Genomic DNA, 22,877 nt, shown 5'->3' with positions numbered 1-22,877 from the left:
GCCGTAATAGCCTGTGTTAGCTTAATTTTTTTTTCGCTCTGATAAAAGCGGTTTGGATGTAAAAACAGGATCACCATGTACTCCATTGTGAACTGCAATCTTGTTTTACCAATTCTGTTTCTCCAGGTGAGTGTCGTTCTTCCAGTCTTCTTGTCCACAGTCGCTATGTACAGCTGTTGAGACAGTGTTGTGTTTGTTTTTCTATTTTCTAGGCATCGTTCACTACAGCCGAGAAGGAGTGTGAGGACCCTAAAACGTAAGTTTTCTTCCTGTGACAATTTATAAGTTCTGCAGTGTTCAAAACTTACGCTAAATGTGTAACGTGTACTATTTTCATAGGTGTCAAAGTGAGAACTTCAAGTGGTCTAGTCTGTGGTATGTGTGGTGAGTTATCATATTTATATTCGTACTTGAATACTACAATTTATTACGATGTAGGAATATATATATATATATATATATATATATATATATATATATATATATATATATATATATATATATATATATATATATATATATATATTTCCCCCCCACCTTAGGCTCATTCTGCTGACAGTCTTGGCCCTCCTGTTGTGTGGCATTATTGTCAGCTGCGTGAAGTTCTGCTGTAAGAAGGACAAGCCGCCGGGACAAACCTTGACAGAACATCCCTGTGAAATAGCAATCGTTGGCATGGACAACCAGAGCACCGTTGACAGCAGAAGCACCATTACATGTAAGCCCCTTCCACTTCGACCTTAAATTGCGTATATGGACTAGCAGACGACTAGTCTGTGCATTTCTTCTTGTGAAAAGTTGTCGACACAAAACCTGTCCATGGTCACAATAGCAGCCCAATAGACTATTGACTGCCTATGGGGAGGAATCCATAAGGATTTTTTTTTTCTTACTACAAACATTAGTCGTTCATTTTTTAAGGTTTTTAATAGAAGGATGTTAATAACGTATTTATTTTTCAGCTTTTAACAGCGCGCAGCTCCCGACTGACAGCCAACTGCCTTTTCCATTCGGTCAGGTGAACAGGGGTTTTGCGCCCCCGCCTTACAATCTCTACGCTTTGGAGATGCCTCCGCCGTACGACGAAGCTTTGAAAATGCCGATTGACCCGCACGAAAACTCTCCGGGGAACCGGAAAGCCGATATCCGACCAAGCCAAGGACACGCTGGTGACTCGCACCCGCAGCCACCAACTTCGGAGGAAGAGCTGAACGTGTTGAATCAGCAGCGCCGCCCGCAAGAACATTTCGACGAGGTTCAGCTGGACGACCCCCCGCGGTACGAGCTTCACGATATCCACATCCCGATATCCGAAGAAGATGAAAACGACTTGAATCAATAACACGGACTGCGGGAACATAAGAACATAAGAACGTTTACAAACGAGAGGAGGCCATTCGGCCCATCTTGCTCGTTTGGTTATTAGTAGCTTATTGATCCCAGAATCTGATCAAGCAGCTTCTTGAAGGATCCCAGGGTGTCAGCTTCAACAGCATTACTGGGGAGTTGATTCCAGACCCTCACAATTCTCTGTGTAAAAAAGTGCCTCCTATTTTCTGTTCTGAATGCCCCTTTGTCTAATCTCCATTTGTGACCCCTGGTCCTTGTTTCTTTTTTCAGGCTGAAAAAGTCACACCAAAGACAGCCGAGCCCTCTTCAAGCAGAACCAAATGCAGCGGAAGGGAATGTACAAAGTGCGTAATTTGTATTTGAACTATTACGCTGCTACTGCGCGGGGGATGGGGGGAGATGGGTTTCCAGTTTCGATTGTTAATCAGTGTTGCGAGGTGCTGAATTCAATGTGACTGGTGCTTTACTTGTAAGGCTGAAAGAGAAGTAAATAGGTTGGCTTTCATTGTGAAAGACTGGTTTGTTGGCCGGTTTAACTGTCGACAACGAGAGCTGTACCGAACCCCACGCTCATGGCCTTTGTGATTTTTTTTCATAATGATTTGAATTTGGAAAGGCATAAATCGGTATCTTTTAATGGAATTCAAAAAACTATACAGTACAACAACAAGTAGACTGACTCCACAGGTTATGCGATGGCTGTATCTACCGCCTGTAGCGTGTAATTGTTCAATGCACACGCCCTTCTTTTTTGTGAGAAAGGTGGACATTTCTCCTACAGTTTGCTGGATTCTGATAACGTTGCTTGGTACAGGAGTACTGATTAATGCATTGTGTGTGGAAAACGCTGATCCTACCGTACACTGAACAGTAGCCTAGGCATTAATACATCTGTTAATTAGCTCGTAGTTTAGCAGAAATGAGATCTGCAAGAGCAGCTGTCCCCTTGTTTAAATACTGCTGAATTAACACCCGCTGTGTTGTCTATACAGATTTAACACGCCTCTACCTGTTTATGAATGATAACTTTTTTTGTAGTCCAGTATTTTTATACATTATTTCATTGTTCATATTTGAATGTTACATTAAGATTTATATTGAGGTTTACAAGTTTTTTTGTTTTGTTTTTTTACATAAAATGTCATTGTATTTATATAAACCCAGGTGGTTAACAATAAATGTTGAGTACTAAAACTGTTCTGATCTTTATGCAAATAACTGTTTTTCATCAAATAACCACTTGAGCACATAATTATAATTCAACGAGGCAACAAGTAGGCTGGAAAACGCAGTCAGGTAGACCAACGTTTCGGCTAGTGCCTTCTAAAATAAAGAATCGTTACTCCGCTTGATTTGATTATTAGTTACGCCTTTTAGAATTCCGATTTGAGCATTATTGAAGTTAGGGCTTGTTTAAATAAAAACAATTCATACAACCATGTAATACATATATAAATCTAATTTAATAACGGATTTTTAATTTTCATTAACTGAACAGTCGTACGTTATCTTGCATCAATCTGAACATTTAACCAATGTGTGGAAATAAAATCCTGTACTTTAGGCAGTTCTTTTGTGAAACAATGTGTTTTTTTTTTTCTCTCCTCCCCCTCCTGTCCTATATTTCCTGTATATTATTAATCTTGAAGGGGTCTCCAGTCGTCATGGCAACACATTCAGCTGGCCTGAAACGTGGATAGTTAGGTATTCTATTGTAATGCTGAGAACCCAGGTGTTTAGCAATTAAACATAAACCCAGTGCAAAGGATAATTACCAACATGTAAAACTGATCTAAAAACTGGTTTCAAATCCGTTCAACAAGCTTTGTTTCATTCTTGCATATTTAGGTTAACTTGCATATTAACGTTTCTAGGAAAGATTTACATAAAAATAACACTGTGTAACAAAAAAAAAACAAAAAAAAAATTGTTCCTGGGTAGTAAGTGTTATTTCCCAATTGCTTATGCCTCAAAAGTATTGAAAATGGCTATTATTCCCCACAAACTTTGCTTTTGTGACCAGGACAGTGATATTGGGAAAACGGGCAAATGTGTGTCTTTTCGTTCACATAAAGTCAGATAAAAACAACATATGAATCCAAATTAACATGTATTTATACTAAAGTAATACAGAGATGACTACAAAAGATTTAGAAGTGAGTAGTTTTTTGAGATTTACAATTATACTGTAAATAATAGCCATGTTCTATACTTTTGAGGCATAGGCAATTAGGAAATAAAACTTACTACCCAGGAACAACAATTGTGTTACAGTGTCTTTGGTGAGCAGGGCCTTTTGGAACCCTTTTCAAATGACGTCACTGTGTGCTCAATGCTGGAATGCTTCGATTGGATTACATTGTATGGAATACTGTCATACTGTTTTGACTCCAAGGTTAGAGGAAATTCAAATGCTCGAATGCGTTCGTCAGCTTTCTTCGTCATCTCTTCTGCGTTGAAGAATCTAAAGCAATTAAAGGTTTTGTCCTGGAGATCATTCAAAATGACGAAACCACCATTCAAAAGAAAAGATCAGCAATAAATTAGTCATACCTGCTTTCGGCCACCAGATGTCCCCATAACATAAGTAATAAGGAAGAATAAGCTGGAGTCGCCTACTGCAGCTGAACAACTATAACTACTCCAATCTGTGTTGTAAAAGGGCTTACCAATTAATTCTAAGCGGGTTGGTTTAAATATAGTAACAAACATGCAATTCAGGAGGAGGGTGCTGTAAATTCAGATGTTTAACTGCGTAGCATAAATGCCCTTCCAGCCATGAATTGAAACCGCATTTACAGCATTCTCCCACTAGATGGTACTAACATTTTTTTTTTTTAATGGAACATAAAACAATTGGTTGTCAGTTTGTCTGTCTGTTGAAAGAAGTTCCAATAATCTTCCCACGCTTGTCCACATCCCTTGTCATGTGGGCCCAGTTCCGTCTTGGTGGAGTTGATGCCTGTGAGGGTCCTGAGTGGGACACGACAAGAACCATCACTGACCCAGTACTCACAGGTGTAACCAGCTGGGCAAAATACAACTAGGAATCCCCAGCAGAGCCTCTGCATTACCATTGAAGATCATCTGGTAATTATCAATTAACAACTATATATATATATATATATATATATATATATATATATATATATATATATATATATATATAAACCATACATATAAACACATTCATTTTTAACAGTGTGTTTAGCAGCTCATAAGGAGAGATGAGTTGGGTGTACTGTGAACTTATAAGAGGATATAATACCAAATTCTTCGGCTTTGATTCTTAACCCAGTTTAGGTGTATATGAAGTATATTAAGGTTCAGTGGTAATAGTAATGCAAGATTTCCAACTATCTGCCCTTCTGTTCATCAGTCCTAAAAGATTTTAATAATACCTCAGTTCATTAAAGTCAGTTTTAGTGTATTTTATTATTTGCATTAAACTGAATCCAAGAGGTATTTAATATTAAGAGAAACTGACACAGATAAAGAGCAGCTTATCAACAGCAGATGTCACTAATGTGCTTATGTTAGCCAATAACTGCGTTCCTCTTCATGGGAAGCACGCTGTCAGCATTTTCAAGAGATAGAGACAGATTATGCAAAATCTGATTATCATATTATCTCTGAAGCTAGCTATAATAAAAAGAAAAGGATGGTATTTATGAGTCTTAGCAGAGTCTAATGTAATTATTTTATTTCTAGGGGATGTAGGTTTGAAATCACATCATGAGCATTAAAAATAAGCCATAGCAGAAATATCTTTCTAATTACACTTGGTTATACGTCAAGCATGTGGTTAAAATGCAGCCTGCATTACAGCCTGTGTGCGCGGTGTGTGTGTTTTCTTTGCTGTGCTGTGTGACTGTGATTCTAAGCATGTTCTGACCTGATCTAGTTTAGCACTGATCTCATTATGACAAAGCATAGTTATTCAGTGTGGCTTAGATGGGGATTGGTGGAGATGCTGACTCCCAAGTGAACCTCCAGTTTGTCACATTGACCAGTGGAAAAGCTGGTACACGTGTAGGAATTTACCAGAGTGAATTTGCGCAGTGCAATGCACTGTACTGTACGTTTACAGTACATTCCCACTTCCACCTGAAGAAGAGACCTTTGATTATTTGAAAGCTAGGGGTTGTATGTGACAGTTCATCTAATAAAAATGGCTATCTCTTCAAGTCCACTGTGTCATGCTTTACCACACCTATCAGTCATTTACTACCGCTAATTGTAAATTGCCATTGCTGGTTTCTAATGTATCCTTCGTCATCAATAACCAATCATTAATTGCTGAGCAAACGTATTACAAAACCTTTCTATTGATGATCATTCTGTTTCCACTATCATGTCACAATGAAGCTTTCTAGGAATCTCAACCCATTTGCAATCCAACCCGCCAAGCAAACAGTATTATAACTATAATAAAAATACAGTGTCATTGAATTCTGCTGTCAGTGTTTTACCTGGGTTTGTGAACTGAAGTTAGCTAAAAGAAGCAAACAGGCTCACTGACTCATGCTGGAATGTTTCCTAACACATGACTGTCTTCATCCTAGCAGCTCTCACGCACAGTAACCCTTCACAAAATGGTCTTTTATGGCAATACAGTGGCACCACACTGGGGCTTTTGATACGTTAGAACACAGGGGTAACTACAATGATATGTATCACAGTTTTGTATTTGACATACCAATGCGAGCCCAGTGGGATCAGTTATTACCCTCTGGTAATCCATTGTAGTACCAGAATCAAGACCCACTTTTCAGAATCGCCCTCAGTATTGACTTGAAACTGTATTTTCCTTCGCCACTGGGAGGATACATGTCCTGGCTCCTCCAGAACACTTTCTCCAGATTGCAAATGGATGAAACCTTTCCAAAATGAAACAATGCCCCAAGCCCTGCCGTTCTATTTCAACTTCGAAGTGACAAGAAAATGTTGAACACGTTGTTTGTATTGTCGTTGTGCAGCACACGCAGGAGCGCATGTGGAATAGGTTAAATTATAGGATTAATATGAGTGATGCTTAGAGTTTTTAATACCGTGATAATATTAATACCTGTGCTTACAGAGACCATTCTCAATTGTCAATCATTTACAAAGCCATCTAGGAAAACTATACATGTAGGCCAAGCACACTCAGACTGTTACTGTAGCACATTCTGTTACCTACCAGTCAAAGGGCAGCTTCTATAGTATGCGTTAGGTGCGGCCAAAGTTGGCTCTTCCGGTCCTGATCTTTGTTCCAGCCCTGTTCTAAATTGTTAAGTGAGCCAATTATAACAACATCCCCCAGAACCTAAAATAGCATCATAGCATTTTACCTGTGAAACCTGGAGTGGAGTAGCCCTCCAGGACCGGGACTGGACACCGCTGTACTAGACATACAAGATGTGCTCTTCGTAAATTGACCTTTTGAGATTTGCCTTTAATTCTTGGAGCTGTTGCTGATTATGTGTAAGCTGCTATTTGCTATTAAAATAAAACTTATTTGTTTGTTTTCAATTCATCAATCGATCTTCTCTGTAGATATAAATCAGCCTCTTTATTATTTTTTCTAATGATCAGAGGCTGATATTAATATACTGTCATCAAATTTGTTTTTTTCTTAAAAATATTATTTTTCATTGTTTTTTGGATCATTCTATATCTGTTACAGCATCACATCCTAAACTTTTCACCTCAGTAGTGTGTCCTGGGTCAAAGCATGTTACTGACTGGAAACATGTCAGTCAATAGGGGAAGCAGCTGATTGGTTAATGTAAGGAAAGATGGCTTTGAAGGGGTGGGGACAATTTCACCCACCAGGGTGCAATGCTGGCCTGCGAACAAATCATTTAGAATCTAGTGTAGTACCAGATACCAGGTTCCACACATCATGTGTTTCTTTCAAAACTACCCATTTTAGACCAATATAACAAAAATAAGCGCTCGCCAGGTAGAGTTTAGGGAGTCAATTAGTTATCCACGACCATTTTGAAAGGGATTGCAAATACTAGAATTCAAGGTTTAGAAATTGCGACTGCTGTGCCCAAATTCCATGGAGACGCCAGTGTGTAAACAGGCCAAGATCTGTTTATGAAACGCAGTGCACATCCAACTGCGTTAATTAGCAAAACACTAAACTGCCAGGACATATGCTCTGTGGGGAGCTGTGGGTTTCATAGAAACTCTCGTGATAGCAGGTCACCTAAGTCAACAATTCAGCCCCTTCTAGCTTTGTGAGTAGCGTGTACTGGGGAAACATTCAAAAGACGGCTACTGAGGAAATGCACAGTAATATATATAGAGAGAGAGATACCGCACTTAACAGCACAGAATCTGTTCATGCTTTCGATTGAAGGGACAATCATTTTTTTAAAAACAAATCTCAGTTTTATAGTAATAAATACATTTATAGGAATAACGTATAACAATTATTTCTCGGTTAAAATAAAACACAAAACAGAGAAGCCACTCCTGGTCCTTTTCCTGTCACACGGCTATACATTATTGGCATAATTTTAAGGTAAAAAAAACTGGGTTGTTAGTGCACTGACGGTGGAATATATAAAAAAGACACACTGTAATGTTGTTACAGCATTTGAAACAGGCAGTGATTTAGTGACCTAGATCAGGTTAGAAAAGCTGGTTTGCAACCTAGTTCTTATTTGGCACCTTCCGTGCGCACTGACGTCACTACGGTAACCATGTGTACAGTTACTGGTAGTACTGCAGAACAAACAAGACTGCTTCAATTCTCAGGGATCCTAAACAGCCGAACAAGCTTTTAAGAGAGCTAGTCGTTGCTTTAAAAGAGCTCGTTTGCTTTTGTATTAACGTTATTATCGGTGCACCTTTTATTTGTGTTAATTCAGCACATATTTCATATGCAACAGCAATAGACAGATTGCTGCAGCCTGGTAACATTGCTTTGTAGGTTCACAGGATCTGCACGTGGGGTGAGTTTGAACACATGAAGTTACTCAGCAACGTAACAGAAAGCAGGAACAACGTTTTCATCAACAGCGCTGCCCTTCAAATATTTGTGTGTCCCAAATTAAAGTATAGAGAACAAACAAACAACTAAAAGATCTTCAACCTAAAGAGATGGGAAGTAGGAAAGGAGGTTTTAAAACTTTGGTTAGTACTCCTTTCTCTCCTGGACTTACTCAGGTGAAGCCATCTATCCGCTCACAGCATGTAGAAGCACTGTGCTCATGAGGTCCGTACCACACCCACAGCGTTTCACAAGTGTAGCAGGGGGGGGTCTGTTCAGTTGATCCAACCCCCTCATGTTCTCCCTTATGCAAGGTTTGAGCGTGCCTGCTCTGCTGTTTTACAGAGGTGTGCAGTGTTGTCCTCGCGTCTCTAAGTAACGATGCCTCCTCCAGTGTGCCATGTTGGTCCATTGGCACAGGGCATCATGCTGCCTATCTTAATAATGAGCTACTCTGTTATAATTCTGATCGTCCTCCTGAGGGCTCGATTCAGTCCCTCCAGCAGGGGCCCTGCCTTAGCTGTTTTTTTTATGAGTTAATGGAGAACCATCACATAAGAACATTAGAGAATATAGGAGCCCGACTTGTCTCGTAAAATTAAACGTTGTATTGTGTTCAAAGATGTCTATGGCTGATTTGTAATAATAAAATATATATATATACCTCATTGATTAACCTGAGGAATGGTTAGAAGAAATAGGCTCCACGGCGTATTATCTGTACGTCTTTTACACAGTTGCCATGAGTCATGTTCCCATTTTCAAAAGGTGTTTTGACATTTGCTGTATAAGTAAAGCCCTACAATGGCAAGCAATCTCTAAATCAGGTCTGTTTTGGTGTGTTTTCAGATTAACCATTTGTTTACTAGCAGGGCATTTTAAAAGTAGCATTCTACTTCAATGTTGAATTTCTAACCGATTCGCATTGCTTTCACCGTGTACAGTATTGTCGCATTAATTCATGCACTAGTAATATTCCAGTCACTACTCCAGGAAGGCCGAATCAAATACACTGTGAAATCAGAATGCTTTCGTTGAAAATAGATGAAACTGAGGTAAACCACTAAAATGTTAATTCAGGTGCATGCGACTGCGTTAATTTAAACTCACTTTTCTGTCGTGTACTAGTTGCTGTGTACCCTTGCTAACTTGAACAATTTATCACCTTTCAGTTTCAAATAGGTTTTACAAACTTTACACAAATTCACATGGACTGCTGGCCCCGTTTCCCGCGCTGCGTTTGGATCGCAGAGAGCTGCGAACGCGCTGACGAATCCGCCACTGCGCGGTGACGCCTCCGCAGCGTGGGGTTTCCCGGAGCTCGGTGCAGGGTTACCGCGCCCATCTCTGCTGTTTGATGGCCGGAGGAAGAGACTGATGCGCCGGAGAGAGCCGAGAAAGAGAGGCGAGAGAGAGAGAGAGAGGAAGAAAGGCTAGAGAAGCAGGGTCTGGGCTGAACGAAACAGCGTTGCTTAGAACAACAAACCCAAGATATATATATATATATTTTTGTCTTCGCTGCGGTGAACCCTGCCCTTCTCTGCGCCGGTGTTTTTTCCCTTGGCGTATCGAGAGCTCGGTTCGGGGAGTGCTGTCTGTCTGTCTGTCTGTCGTGTCGGTCGGTCGGAGTGGAGAGGAGAGTCCGGTATTGCCGTCCCCAGTCATTGCGATATAAACAGCGGGCACCCTGACTGAGAACAGGTAAGAAAAATAACACAGAAGAAAACAGAAAGAAAAAAAAATTCCGAGAATGCATATATTAGGCTGTTGGAGAAAGGGTTAATTTGGGGTTGTTGTGTGTGCTGCGACGGGGGTGGGGGGTAGATAAATGGTGGACAAAGATTTAATTTAAAAAAAAAAGAGGAGCTGTGTTTTAAAACAAATAATTTCTACCACAAAACACCAATAGTATTGTAATTGATATGCTAATTCTTATTTAAGGTTTGTGTTTTTAAAGAGCAGGCGTCGTGGATTCGTTTATTACTGTAGTAGATTTTTAGAGTGATGTTACCGTTTTAAAAAAAATACATTTCTTGACAATCGTACTGAATTAATACAAAAAACGTGAACGGTTTTTACTTAAACCTGTATGACTGCTGGATAGTGAAGCATTGTGGTATTGAAACCAAGAGAGCGGAAAATAAATGTCTTGATTTGTAATGTGGCTGGCTCGGATTCCTCATTTTATTTATTTATTTATTTTAATTGTTTTATTAAGCTCTGATAATATACTTGATAGCAGCAATGTGAGACTCGTTTGTATTTTTTTTTATTATTATTAATTTGAAAAATCCTTGATGACGGAGATTAATGGGTATATGACAGCCATTGACAGCGTTATTAAAATACTTATTTACTATACAGCTCCATATAATTGCTTGGGTTGCCTGGGTGTGCACTATAAAACCAGTTCAGCTGTGATTTAATTCCAATTATAATTAACTGGCACGGAAAGTTTTTTAAATCTAGGGTATAAAAGGGGGAAATAGTCTAGAAAATCACAAAAAAAATGGAGAAACGACTTGACTGAGCGAGAGGTCAGTTTCTGCAAACTATGAGTGTGCTAATATTTGGTAAACCGATGTTAATGCTTCATTTTAAATACGTTTTAGCTTTGTGTTAGAAAATAATTCAAGTGGCTGTGCTCATACTGTCTGGCCTACGAATCAGATATGATGAGAGTGTTATGATCAAACAGGAAGAATATGTGTAATCAACCCATACTAGTACACGTTAGGGTCTAACGATATCGTTTCACCCCAAATATTGTGCAACCAAATGTTATTCGTGACAGTGGCTGGATGGCGTGTTCGGTGTGGATTTGCAGACTCTGCGTGTCTGAAAAGCGCATTTTCCACCACTCCTGTATCCAGATTAATTCCAGGAATACTGATTTTAATGAGCTGCCAATCAGAAAGATGTTGACGTTATTTTCTACAGCTACGGTCAAAGGGAAGGGTGGTGTCATCTTGTTTTGACTTCCGAACATTGTTAGCCTACCTATAGCTGTTTAGTATTGTAACGCAGAGTGTAAAATATGGAGAGGAAATGCATGCATTTTAAAATGAGGAAGCTGTGAATACTCCAGCTGCATAAAAAAACCAGACGAATCAATCTGGAGAGGGGATTTCTGCATGAAAGACACTGTTCGATCTCCACGGATCTTGATGCTGTTAATGCTGATATATTGTTCCAGAGAGCAAGCAGGATGTTGAGTGATTTACTACATACACAGAAATGGTAGACTGCAAATACCTTTGCTCCTTTTTTAAATTTTTTTTTTATTTTTATTATTATTATTATTTTTTTTTTTTACCGCAAACAACTTTTGTTTATGTGCAGCCAGGGCTGTATTTTAAGAGGAGAAATGTGCTATTTTTGTTTAGTTTTACAAAGCTGAATGCATCCAGTTAAGTTCTTCTCTGTTTGAATGAATGAGTTTCTCTATTCCGGGCCCAAGCAGCTGCAATGCACAAGATGGCGTTTGCAGCTTTTCCTCTTTTCAATGCAAGCCATATCAGCAACACCATCACTTAAGGAAAGAGGAGAGAACAGGGCAGGGTTTTCAAATGAAACGACACCGTTAATTATTTAAACGGTGTGTTTTTTTTTATTTTTTACAGCTAATTTACGACACACTTGGTTTTCATTGGTTTTGAAATCGCTGCTTTGAGTTCTATTTTTGCTATTTGTAGTGCAGTGCTTGCTGGATATATCGGGGTGGGTGGAGGGGAGGAACAGTGAGTCAGTTATCAGTAGAACCGTGTTTGTTTTAACAAATATATGCGATGTAGAAGCCTTTTTAGATGTGAGAGTGAGGTATTTCATTTTGTTCTTGCTTGTAAGTGACAAGGTGGTCTGCGCATGACCAGATTGTGGGTAATTTGTGTATGGAGGCCTAACTTAGAAGCCTGTCTTCATTTTAAGATTATTAATTGGTTCACATTCAAACATCTTATTTTTTTCAAAGATGATTTATTTTCCTTACCTACCCTCATTCTTTGATGGTGGCTTGTCAAGGCAATGATATAATGTATAAAATATGCATCGATCCCTCAAACTGGCATTAATGTGTTAAATAAATTGGCACGTACTGTATTGTAGATATGTGATGAGTTTGTGCCCCCCCCCCCCCCCCCCCCCCCCCCCTTTTACTGACTACAACCTTTTAATATGCTTTGCATCTTTTTTTTTTTTTTAAATAAAAAGTTTAAGCACATTTTCTCAGGGTGGTTGTATGTAATTGCGGATGGATACAGATCACACTAAAGCACCAAATTCCCTGTTTAGTTCTCTGGTAACGGTACATCATATGAGACACAGTCTATATGTATTTCTGTCTGTATGTTCCAGAGGAATCTGATCTTCAGCTGTATGTTTTGCAGATTAATTTTTTCAAGCTATAGACACCTTTTTGCGGGGAGTGGCAAGCAGGCGTATTGTTTAGGAAAACGGGTCACTAAAACAGCGCCTTGTTTCTTTGAAAACAAAGATTATCAATGTAGTTTAGATTGTTCTTTTAAAAGCAGGACACACTGTTTATGCAAGAATACCCATTATTCAAAAGAGCTGTTCATTCTGGGTTTTACTAATGGTGTTTTTACTGTAGTTGAAACATCTAAAGATTATTTTTGCTTCTTGTAAGCACTGGTGGATCAAAGAGGCTGAGTTAAAATGAGGACACTCATACAAGATTGCAGTTAATCAGAAGGCTAATGATTTGAAGCATCACTTTTATTTGGAACTATATTTTAATCTGTCCCACACACAAAACTTAAGGGACTGTGTTAAAGAATTTTTGAAGCGTTTTATTAACATTCTTGTCAGTTTACCAAAATGGTCATTTAAAAACAAAAACATTTTTAAAACATTCATTAAAGTTTTCTGTATAGGACCCCATAGTTGATTACTGGGTTGTTCCGTGATAGTGCTGTTTTACTAAAATAGTACTATCCTGCTTCATTCACATGGAATTGTGAATAATAGTGGCCTACTAACAAGCCTCATTATTTATTTGTCCAAGACAAGAGATACAGTGGCCTGGTGATGTGTGTGGATAATTCAGGTACAGAGTCCAGCATACACAATACTTATGGAAGGCACGTGGGGAAACAAGTTTTTGAAGAAGTATTTTTTTTATATCGGAATTAACATGAGGCAGGCATTACAAGAGAACTGACTTTCGTATGGTTTAGTCGCTATGCAAAGCCTGTTTGTGACGACGCTGCTCATAAATACTCCACCAGCAACACCTCCATAGAGGTGTTAGGCATGTGCTCCTCAAAAAGAAAAATAAGAACTTGTTACAAAAGATTTGTTTGTAAATCCTTTGGGTAAAGTCAAAAGCAGATGTGTAATCCTTGGGTGTACTACTGTCCACATAATCAAGGGCTTTTGGTCTTAAACTGCACAAATAAAACCTTTTCCAGCTCTGTGGATCAGTATTGTTGAATATTGAATGGAAAATTGTTTTGTAATGACACTCTCGGGCTTGGAAGTAACACCTAAATGCATTCCATTTAGGATTTGACTAATCAAGGGAGATTTTTGAGTGTTTTTTGCTTGGACTGTTATTAGTATGGGTATGCATTTAAATGTAATATATGTCTGCCATACAATTGGGGGGGGGTGGGGGGGTCAAGCTGCCACAGGAACTCTGAAAGAACTTGGGTCACATCATTGACTGGAAAGAATGGTTTTATGACTTTCAAGTGAGGGAAGATCGCTTGGGCTACAGACAAAATATGTCCATGGAACCCTAGCATTATTTTTCTTTGTACGAGTATGCTTAAACTTTTTTTTTTTCTTGAAGCTCAATCCCATGTGATTCCTTCGGGGCTGGGTTTTCAGTGAGACAATGACAGATTTTACACACAAGCTGTGAGGAGTTGACTCGCTGGCTTGCCTGTCCCTTCAATCAGAACAGAACTGTAAGGGCTCCGCCTTAGGACTGTTGACATGTGTTCCTAAATAATTGTGATGTGGTAAAGATTTTTGATTGTCTAGGGTTGTGGCTTGATTCCACAAAAGCTAAACTGATGATGATAAAAAGCATCTCTGCATTGAGAGCCTGAAACTATAGTTTCTGTTTTCTTCACAAGCCACTAAAATCATAGTTCTGTGCAGTGGATTCCAGCAGAGAAAATAGATGTTCATCCACACTATTAGAATTAGTAGGATTTCCTTTCTAGTGTTGTCGTGTCTGCAAAGCAGAGTATTTCCATTACAGAGCGCACTCCTAAGTAAATCTTAGTTGTTAGATCCCAAAGTATCTGAATAAGTAATATGGTCACAACATGGGTATGTGCTAAATTAGCGGACCACTTAAACAAAACAAACTAAAAACTACAAACTGGTTCTGTGCATGCCTTACTATGTTTGAAGAGTTGGAGTGACCCACCCACCTGGTGGGAATGCAGCAGTCCTGCTTTGCACTGCACTTTGAGACACTGCAGTTTATTTCAAACCCTGCGTTAGGAGTGTATTGTTGTTACAGCTGACTTAGATTTAAGTTTGCTAGTCAGCAAGCCTCTATTCTGGTTGTCTAGGTCATCTGAAATATATCCTGTGCCCTCTTTCTCAGAATTTTAGATATTGCAGGAGTAAAACTGGCTCCAAAAACTCCTCAGATTGGTACTAATCCAATACATTTTGGATTTCGTCGTTACATTGTTCCTTGTTTTTCTGGCAAATTGGAATTTTAGTATCTTGAATTTTGAACTGAAGGACTGGAGGACCTCAAATTTGATCTGTTGGATCGTTACACAACTGAATGTTGCAGTGTTTAATCAATTACAAATGTGTCGCCTGGAATTTCTGTGTTACAGTTCTTAAAGTTTAATGGACTGATGCCTTGGGAGTATTGTACTTGTTTGTCGCTCGGTGTTGTATGGATATTCACAAGTTTCTTGTCCCGGTTTAATCCAAGTTAAATCTGGATGCAGACTGAAGATGAAAAGAATAAAATGAGTTTAGTTTGTTAGTGTGTATTGGGAAGCACCACAGTACTTTTGAAGCTTAATAGTAAGCTGTTTGTTTTTCAAATGCTTTACTGTAAAAGAACGATGCTGCCTTTGTGCCCTGTTTTGAATAAGCAAAGTAATCAGAAAGTAGAGTATATTTAACTGTTTCTCTGAGGGACAACAGTACACTAAACATGTAGAGCTGTGGCATGCTAACTGGATGTCTTGTTTTGCATGTGAAACCTCAGACCTCTGCTTTGAATAGTGTTTACTCTGCCTTTTCCCATGTATCCCTATGGCTTGTACTATTGAAGAATGTGCATGAACCTCAAAATATACCGGTCTGAAAAAGGATTTGTGACCCATACTATATTCTCGGGACAAAATAATCTTTGCTTTGACACTTTTGAAAATTGCCTTAATTTATTAATTAAGGCAATTAATTTTTTTTCCCCTTCAACCAGACTTTATTTTTTGAATGCCCCCTCACCCCCTTCACAATTGCAATTACTGTGCTTAGAAATGACAGTTACGTATAGAAGTAGTGTTCTAGTTGAGCAACATTTGACGGTTTTGCTGCTTGGTTACTTCAGGCAGGTTTAGTCACTTTTCAAGGTGGTTCACAGTACAATGAGGGTTACGCTGTAACATCTGAAGATTTGTCAAAGCATGTCCTGCTGAACAAACTTATTTCTGATCGCAGATGACAATTCGGCAAGTTCCTGCAAAAAAAAAAAAAAAAAAAAAGAAAAAAACCTTGATAGTTATCCTGCGGCAAGTTATTTCATCATGATGTTCCTGTGGAAAATAAGCATGGTTTTACAGCTGAGAACTGGCACACAAGGGAGATGCTGTGAAGGGACTTCTTTCAGGGCAATTCATAGCTGGTATCCATGCATACAGTTGCTAGCAAATTGCCTTGCATCCATGATTACCTGCAGCAGCACCACGGATGGATGGGAGTTAACTGAGTCTGCTTTTAACCTGGAATTCGTTCATGGTTTGTGGTATCTGAGCATTGCTATTTAGTTTGTTTTTTGTCGTCTTATTTTTTTGCAAAGAAAGAGTCTTGATGTAATTACTGTGTTTCAGCCCTGTGCTCCCCATCTAGGTCTTAGTGTCATGTAAAGGAGAATGAGAGCTGGTTTATAAATGTAATCCAAACAGTTATTCCCTTGTAGTCCAACATTACCTTAATGTTGTGCTGAAGTGGCTGGACAAAATGTGCAAAATCCCTTAAACCCCAGACCCTGATGTTTACCACTGAAGAAGGTTAGTGACTTTTCCCTTAAAGGGGGGAGAAATGTATTTCTTTTATGAATTCAAACATTCTTCAATGTTGCACTGTATTGCAGTGCCGTTTCCCAGATCTGGTCAGTAGCGATGCAACTTAATTCCACTGGCTGTCTAAGTATGGTCTTTATAAGATGTTTGTTACTGTTTTCGTTAAGTAGGATTCCCTGTCTTATCCATGTGGACAGGTGGCTGTCATTTCAGTTTTAGCATGCCTTTTATGCTTGTATTAAGGTGAATACTACCACAATCCCACATACAAACACACTAATCCAAAGACTAGACATTTGTAATGCAGCTCTGACACCTGTGTAATGTAAAGCCGCATGTCACTTGGTTAATAATTTATTGCCTTCATTAGCTGAAACATTTGTCAACTTGAAATGAAGCTTTACTGGTGAAATAAATTAAACTTCATCCATTTGTCTGAAGCAGAGTATCAGTTTCCTATGGGCGCTACTTAACACCGGTAACGTCAAGGAAACCACTTCTAAAATATTCTGATTTTAGTTTTCCACTTTAAACCCAAGACCTCAAATTCACAGCCTGCTTCGATAAATGGCACTATAAACTCATAAGTCTTAACAGCTATGCTGGAAATGCCAGAATCATCGTAATGAAATTGGGCTCACGTCTGTAAAAGCCTGGCGTGCAGAACCTTAGTATAGGCCTAAGTCTTGCAATTTATTTGCTTTAGGTAAAAAGAGGTGAAGGGGACTGACTATTGCACATCTCTTGGTGTCTTGTCGTTGGGTTTCCCATCTGTCAACTTTTAATATGAAAGTGTAGCTGCAACATTAGACAGCAATGTGTTAACAGAGTGTAGTGCTTGACAGTGGATCATGCTTATGGTCTGAATTCCATTTAGGGCTGACATTTGAAGCAAAGAGCTTTGAACAGGAAAGGTTAGTATTTTCTTTCCTGTTCCTGAGATACTGTAACTTTAATATTTCGTACTAGATTTCTGGTAGAGAACTTCTGCAAACCTAAAAAAAACAAAAAAAAAAATTAGTTTTCAGAAACATTCTGTTCCCAATTAGTATTTTATGTTGACCTAATTGCATATAAATATTAAGTTACTGACCCAGAGACTAGACAGGTATGCATATTTTTCTTTCTTGTTTGGGACGAGAAGTTCTAGATCTGATTTTACTAGTTCATACAGCTTGCAGCATCTTCACGGCCCTACAATAACGAATCTGTTTCGCTGTTCCATTCCATACACCACCCCATGGAGGTTTAGTAGAAAATACACTTAATTGAGCTGCAAAAAGGCTTTGTATCTTGATCCAGTTTATGTTCAATTTTGTTAAGATCAGGGATTTTACTGAATTCTTATGTCATCCACACTCCGCAGCAGCCACCTACGGGCGGGTGAGGTCCCAAGCTTATATGAGCCTAGTTTATCAAAGACTACAGCAAAAAAAAAAAAGAGCAAAAACATGCTGATTTAATGGCAAAAAGCTAGACTTTTGGGTAATGAGAGGGGGTCCACAAAAAAATCCCTTTGGGCCTTAATAATAATAAGTGCACCTTCAATTGGATTGTCTTTAATTTTCTTCTCCAGCATTGTTCTTGTACTCTGCCAACTGGAAGGCTTTCTTGAATGTGCTCAGCTGGCCTGTTTTGACCACACCCAGAGTGAGATCACTCCTATTCTCTACCCTGCACAGAGAGAATACACAGAGCTTTCACTGCATGTGAAGAATTGACCTGAAAGTCAACAGTTGGATTTTTTTTTTTAAACCGTACAGAAAGAAAATAAAATCTGAAGTTGGATGCCTAAATCGGCTTCTCCGTTTGATGTACCGTGCAAAAGAAATGTATTGAGGATTTAACGTTGAGTGCTGATTGCACTGTGATTGTCCAAAAGAAAATTAAAAAGCTACCTATTGTAAGACTTTCGGAAAAGATCTAGTACATGGAACATAACTTGTGAACACCGTTTTATATTTGTTGGATGCAATCTGTGCTGTGATCTGTTTGCAACATGTAAACTTTGCCCTTGTTTCCTGGTTACCATTGCCTTTTGAGGTACCTTGTATCTTGGTTACAGGAGAATGGTATTGTGGGATACCGGTGGGCAAATGAGTGTTCAGTTAAACAGTAAGTACACTTTTCAGAGGGGACCAGTTTGATGCATTGATTTCAGAAATATGTAATCAAGGATTTGCAAAATAAGTGACCTATGAATCTATAATTTGAAAATGCAATTTGTCTGTTCAGTTAACCTCGCAGTACTGACCCATTTTGAATACACACTTTGTACAGAATAGATTATATATATCTATCTTAGATATTATATATATATATATTATATAATATATAAATTTTTTTTTTGTGGTTGTACTTTTGTAGTTCAGACTTCAAAAATAAAGTATTTAATCGCAGGTCCTCCATATCTCAATATTTTCTCTGGATTTAGATAACAATGTAATGAATACAGCAAAAGCACTCCCTCTTTCGTGCAACAAGGTTTTCAAAGACTCATTTGCCTCTCAGCCAGTGATTGCGGCTTGTTATTTAAATGCCTATATAAATGGTCAATCTTGTCTCTTAATGCTTTATTTCCATTCTTTCTTTCCACCACACAACGTTCGATTTTGTTTTTTAATATTTTAACTGTATGTGTGAAATGTATTTATTTATTAGTGGGTTTTAGGCTACAGTGGCAGTAAACATGCTTAAGCATACTTATGATTTACAAAAGCATAGGTAATTGTTTGTTGGTGTGATGCAATATGTTTTACATTTTAACCAGTAGTTGTGATACATGATTAATGACAATCTTTTGCTTTTAACACTCAATGATCCTAGTTGATTCTTCTGAAAGCTGCGTATATATATATATATATATATATATATATATATATATATATATATATATATATATATATATATATATATATATATTTATATATTTGGTTTTCCTTCTCTTCCATCTTGGAAATGGGAGCCGCTCCTGTTTAATGCAGCTTTTCCTTTGGGTTCAGGAAAAGCTATTGTCATCCAGATATAAAATTTCTCAACACCCCACCCCCAACCACCGCTCAGGCAGGAAGTACAGAATCCAGCCTCAGCAGCAAAGCTCCATTAGCTCCACTATTTGAGGCAATTTCTTCAGTGTAATGCTAATGGATCAGTAGGGTTTGTTACTGCAGGTAGCTTGTTAGGCATTGCTGGTGTATGAATGTGCAGGGTTGGGTGGAAATGCAAGACACAGCAGTATAGTGAGTGAGTTCACAATCATTTCAGCTCATTGCGTAAAATCTGAAGTCCTACATAAAATCCTTTTACCTTTTTTTTTATTTTTTTTTATTTTTATTTTTTTACTGACCACCACCTTTTTTAAGCTACTGGATATAAACTTGAAATTATTTCTTATTTTCTCTGGTAATAGACACGTGAGACTTGTCTTCTGCTGCTGCTGTTCATGAGCTGTTGTCAGTTGTTATCTTTACAAATGAAAGCTGATAAATAATACAAAGAAAAGCAGAAAGCCTAGGGCTAATAATTTTCTATTCTGGGGAATAGAAAATGCTGTTTTTTTATGATAGAAAAATAAAACTATGCATACCTGTCTAGTCTTTGGATCAATTAAAACATGGTATTTAAACATACATATAGTGTTGGTAGTTAAAATAAGTAGCCTGCAAAACATGCTTTCCATCAGCCTGAGTATGAAAGCATAGTGGAATCAAGACAGTGTGGTTAGAAGGGCAGCCTGTAGTCATGAAGGGGGTGGCCCAGATTTCTTGAATGCAGGACACTAGTAATCAGAGATGAGTGTGGTTTTGGGTGTCCTGCAGGACAGGCTTTTTTGGCTATTCTGTGTTTGTTGTATTCAGCGCTCCAGATAGGTTGCGTACCTGCTGTGTTTACACATTAAAAAAAAAAAAAAATCAGAAATACGTACTAAATTTAATGCGTAAAAACACACATAGCAATTTTGTTGAACAGCTGGTCTGCCTCAGCCTTCCCACCTCCCCTAAAACTTCCACCAATATCTCCCAGAGTACAGTGTCTCCAGTTACTAATACTGTACACAAGAAAAAATAACCCAACAAACATTGTCCAATCTCTGGCTAGCCCTTGTGTCTTTGCAGCCAATCACAGTAAGAATAAGAAATTCAAAGCTACGCAGGTTGAAGCGTAAACACCCCTGTCCAGCTACAAAGCCAGTTGGAACCAGCGTCAGAGGCAACCGCTAAAGAAAAGGTGCCTATAATATTAAACAAACTGTTTTATAACTTATTAATGGGTTTCCTTATTTTATTTATCTGTATAGCTTTATATTTAAGTTTTAGCATGTACATTGAGTTTAAGAATGTTATGTTAAAATGGAAGTAACGTAATTAATTTGCAGTGGTGTGATACCTCAAAAAATGCACTGAGCCGATAAAGAACCTTGTAGAACACACGCTTGGTTGTACAGTAGTTCAAAAGTAACATTGCAGTTAAAATGGAAGGTTCTTTTTTTTAATGCCTACCCCAATACCATTAAAGATTTAACAGTATTTATCAAGATTACTCATGACTTCAAGGTAATGTTGCATTTTACCCCCTGAAAATACATTTTACTCTCCTGTGTTAACATTTGAGGGTAAGTTACTCCCAGACCCAGCGCTGATTGTATTGTGAGATATCAAATCCAGGAGTTCTGACACGCACAAAAATCTTGCCAAAAATGCAGCAAATCATATCATTAATGTCTATTTCATAATATCCTGTGTTTTTAATCTTGCACGTTTACTGGTGTAGCATAATAACTGTTTGGTACTGTATTTATGGTTCTTGGTTTGAAGGTGCTAAAGCCTTTTTTTTATTTTTTATTATATATAAAGTAGCTTCACTTTGTATTGTGTTGGTTGCAGCTATTGAATGTGAAGGTGTGAGGCTTGGCTGCCTGTTTGATTTGATTTATTTCAGTTTCGAGCCCCTGCAAGTAAAGATTTAGTAATACCTGTTAATGAATATAGCTAAGCACTTTTTTGTTGTATGGTGGTGGTAAAAAATAACCTCCTTGATTTCCCTATGGCATAGTTCTACAACAATTAGCCTGCCCTTAAACAAGCTGGTACATGTGTATGTCTCCCCATCTGTCAGCCTCCTTGGTCCCTGTTTCCATTAAAATGATTGTTTGATTTTCATTGTAAAGATTGACTTGCGTACCTGGCACCAAAGTTGTGAACATCGTAGCTTGTCCTATAGAGAAAGAGTATCTGCTTTTTTCACATCTTGCCAGATGGAGCTCTCTGATGCAGACGTTGGCTGGTTAATGGGACACTGTTGGTTGGCCATCAGAGTGACCCATATATGTTTGCACTGAGTGACGTTACTCCTGTATTAACAATAGTGAAGAATCTAGGGCATGCAGAGAGGAATAAAAGGAAGTGTCCCTTCCTTTTTATGTCTGTCTTGAGTTTGGTTTAGAGGTAAGCAAGTGTTTTGTGTTGATTAATTTGTCATTTTTCCTCCCAAGGCAAGGAGTTAAGTGTTGTTGTTGTTGTTGTTGTTGGTAGAAACCCCCCTGAGATCCCCCCCCTCCCCTTGCAGCATATCTGCATGGAAACGATTATAATGGCTTGCTTTACGTAAACATTAAGAAAAGCACTCCTTCAGAACTGCCATGGGGAGACTGACTTTAATCGTCAGTTCATCTAAACTGTTCAGATATTTGATGTATAGGTATAGTAATGTGGAGTAATGGAGAGCTCTTCTAGATGTTAAGCTTGCCACAGAACATACAGTGTTCTTAAACTGTTAGGATGCATTGTTAGGCAGTTGTACAAAAATATATCTGTTAGACCAGAAAACCACCAATAAGGTTTCAGTTTAAAAGAATGAGATAGAAATCCTACCTGGTAGCACTGCTTATTTCAGTGCAATGTGGAATGCTCGACACTTAAAGTTTATTGATCCCGGCGTCAGTAACACAGTTCATGTGGTTACAGCACCCGTGCTTGTTTGCATTTTATTGTCAATATGCGTTGCTGAACAAAATGAAGGCGATTGCTTGGATCCAAACCCTGCATTCCAGCTGTTCCTCTGCCTTGTTCTTATTCACATAGCCAATTTCCTTAGGCTGCCTCGAATGAAACATTGTTTGTTCATGGAGGTTTTGCAGTGTGTGGTTGTTAACGGTGGTTGTCAAGCTAAGACCACCTTAATTCGTTTGGCAAGTGCCATAGTGTTACTGCACAGGCAATGTTACATGACCTAGTAAACTTTACAATAGGCAAATCGACTGTGTGGAATATTCTCCCACAATAAACTACAGTATA

At 38.4% G+C, this 22,877-nt stretch overlaps 2 protein-coding genes across 3 annotated transcripts in view; both read left to right on the top strand.

The window, feature by feature from the left end:
- The first annotated feature begins 34 nt into the window (after positions 1-34).
- On the top strand, positions 35-2,933 carry LOC121328874 (transmembrane protein 52-like). Its single transcript, XM_041274006.1, has 6 exons — positions 35-126; positions 213-256; positions 340-384; positions 543-718; positions 963-1,358; positions 1,635-2,933. The coding sequence occupies exons 1-5, from the start codon at positions 76-78 to the stop codon at positions 1,340-1,342; spliced, it is 696 nt and encodes a 231-aa protein (XP_041129940.1). The 5' UTR covers positions 35-75; the 3' UTR covers positions 1,343-1,358; positions 1,635-2,933.
- Positions 2,934-9,675: 6,742 nt separating this feature from the next.
- LOC121328534 (guanine nucleotide-binding protein G(I)/G(S)/G(T) subunit beta-1) overlaps positions 9,676-22,877 on the top strand; it is a 28,893-nt gene continuing 15,691 nt past the window's right edge. For both annotated transcript variants that reach the window (XM_041273239.1, XM_041273240.1), the window contains exon 1: positions 9,676-10,039. The gene's annotated coding sequence lies outside the window, so the exon portion shown is untranslated. The remainder of the gene's footprint in view (positions 10,040-22,877) is intronic.

Source organism: Polyodon spathula, chromosome 16, assembly GCF_017654505.1.
Source record: "Polyodon spathula isolate WHYD16114869_AA chromosome 16, ASM1765450v1, whole genome shotgun sequence".
In the NCBI taxonomy this organism is placed as follows: Eukaryota; Metazoa; Chordata; class Actinopteri; order Acipenseriformes; family Polyodontidae; genus Polyodon; species Polyodon spathula.
This window is presented reverse-complemented; position numbering and strand designations above follow the sequence as displayed.

What these genes read in the sequence shown, in the direction of transcription:
- LOC121328874 (XM_041274006.1), top strand. Translation starts at nt 76, where the DNA reads ATGTACTCCATTGTGAACTGCAATCTTGTTTTACCAATTCTGTTTCTC. An exon ending in GAGTGTGAGGACCCTAAAAC is followed by an intron (nt 257 to 339) that starts GTAAGTTTTCTT and finishes CTATTTTCATAG; the next exon opens with GTGTCAAAGTGAGAACTTCA. An exon ending in TCTAGTCTGTGGTATGTGTG is followed by an intron (nt 385 to 542) that starts GTGAGTTATCAT and finishes CCCCCACCTTAG; the next exon opens with GCTCATTCTGCTGACAGTCT.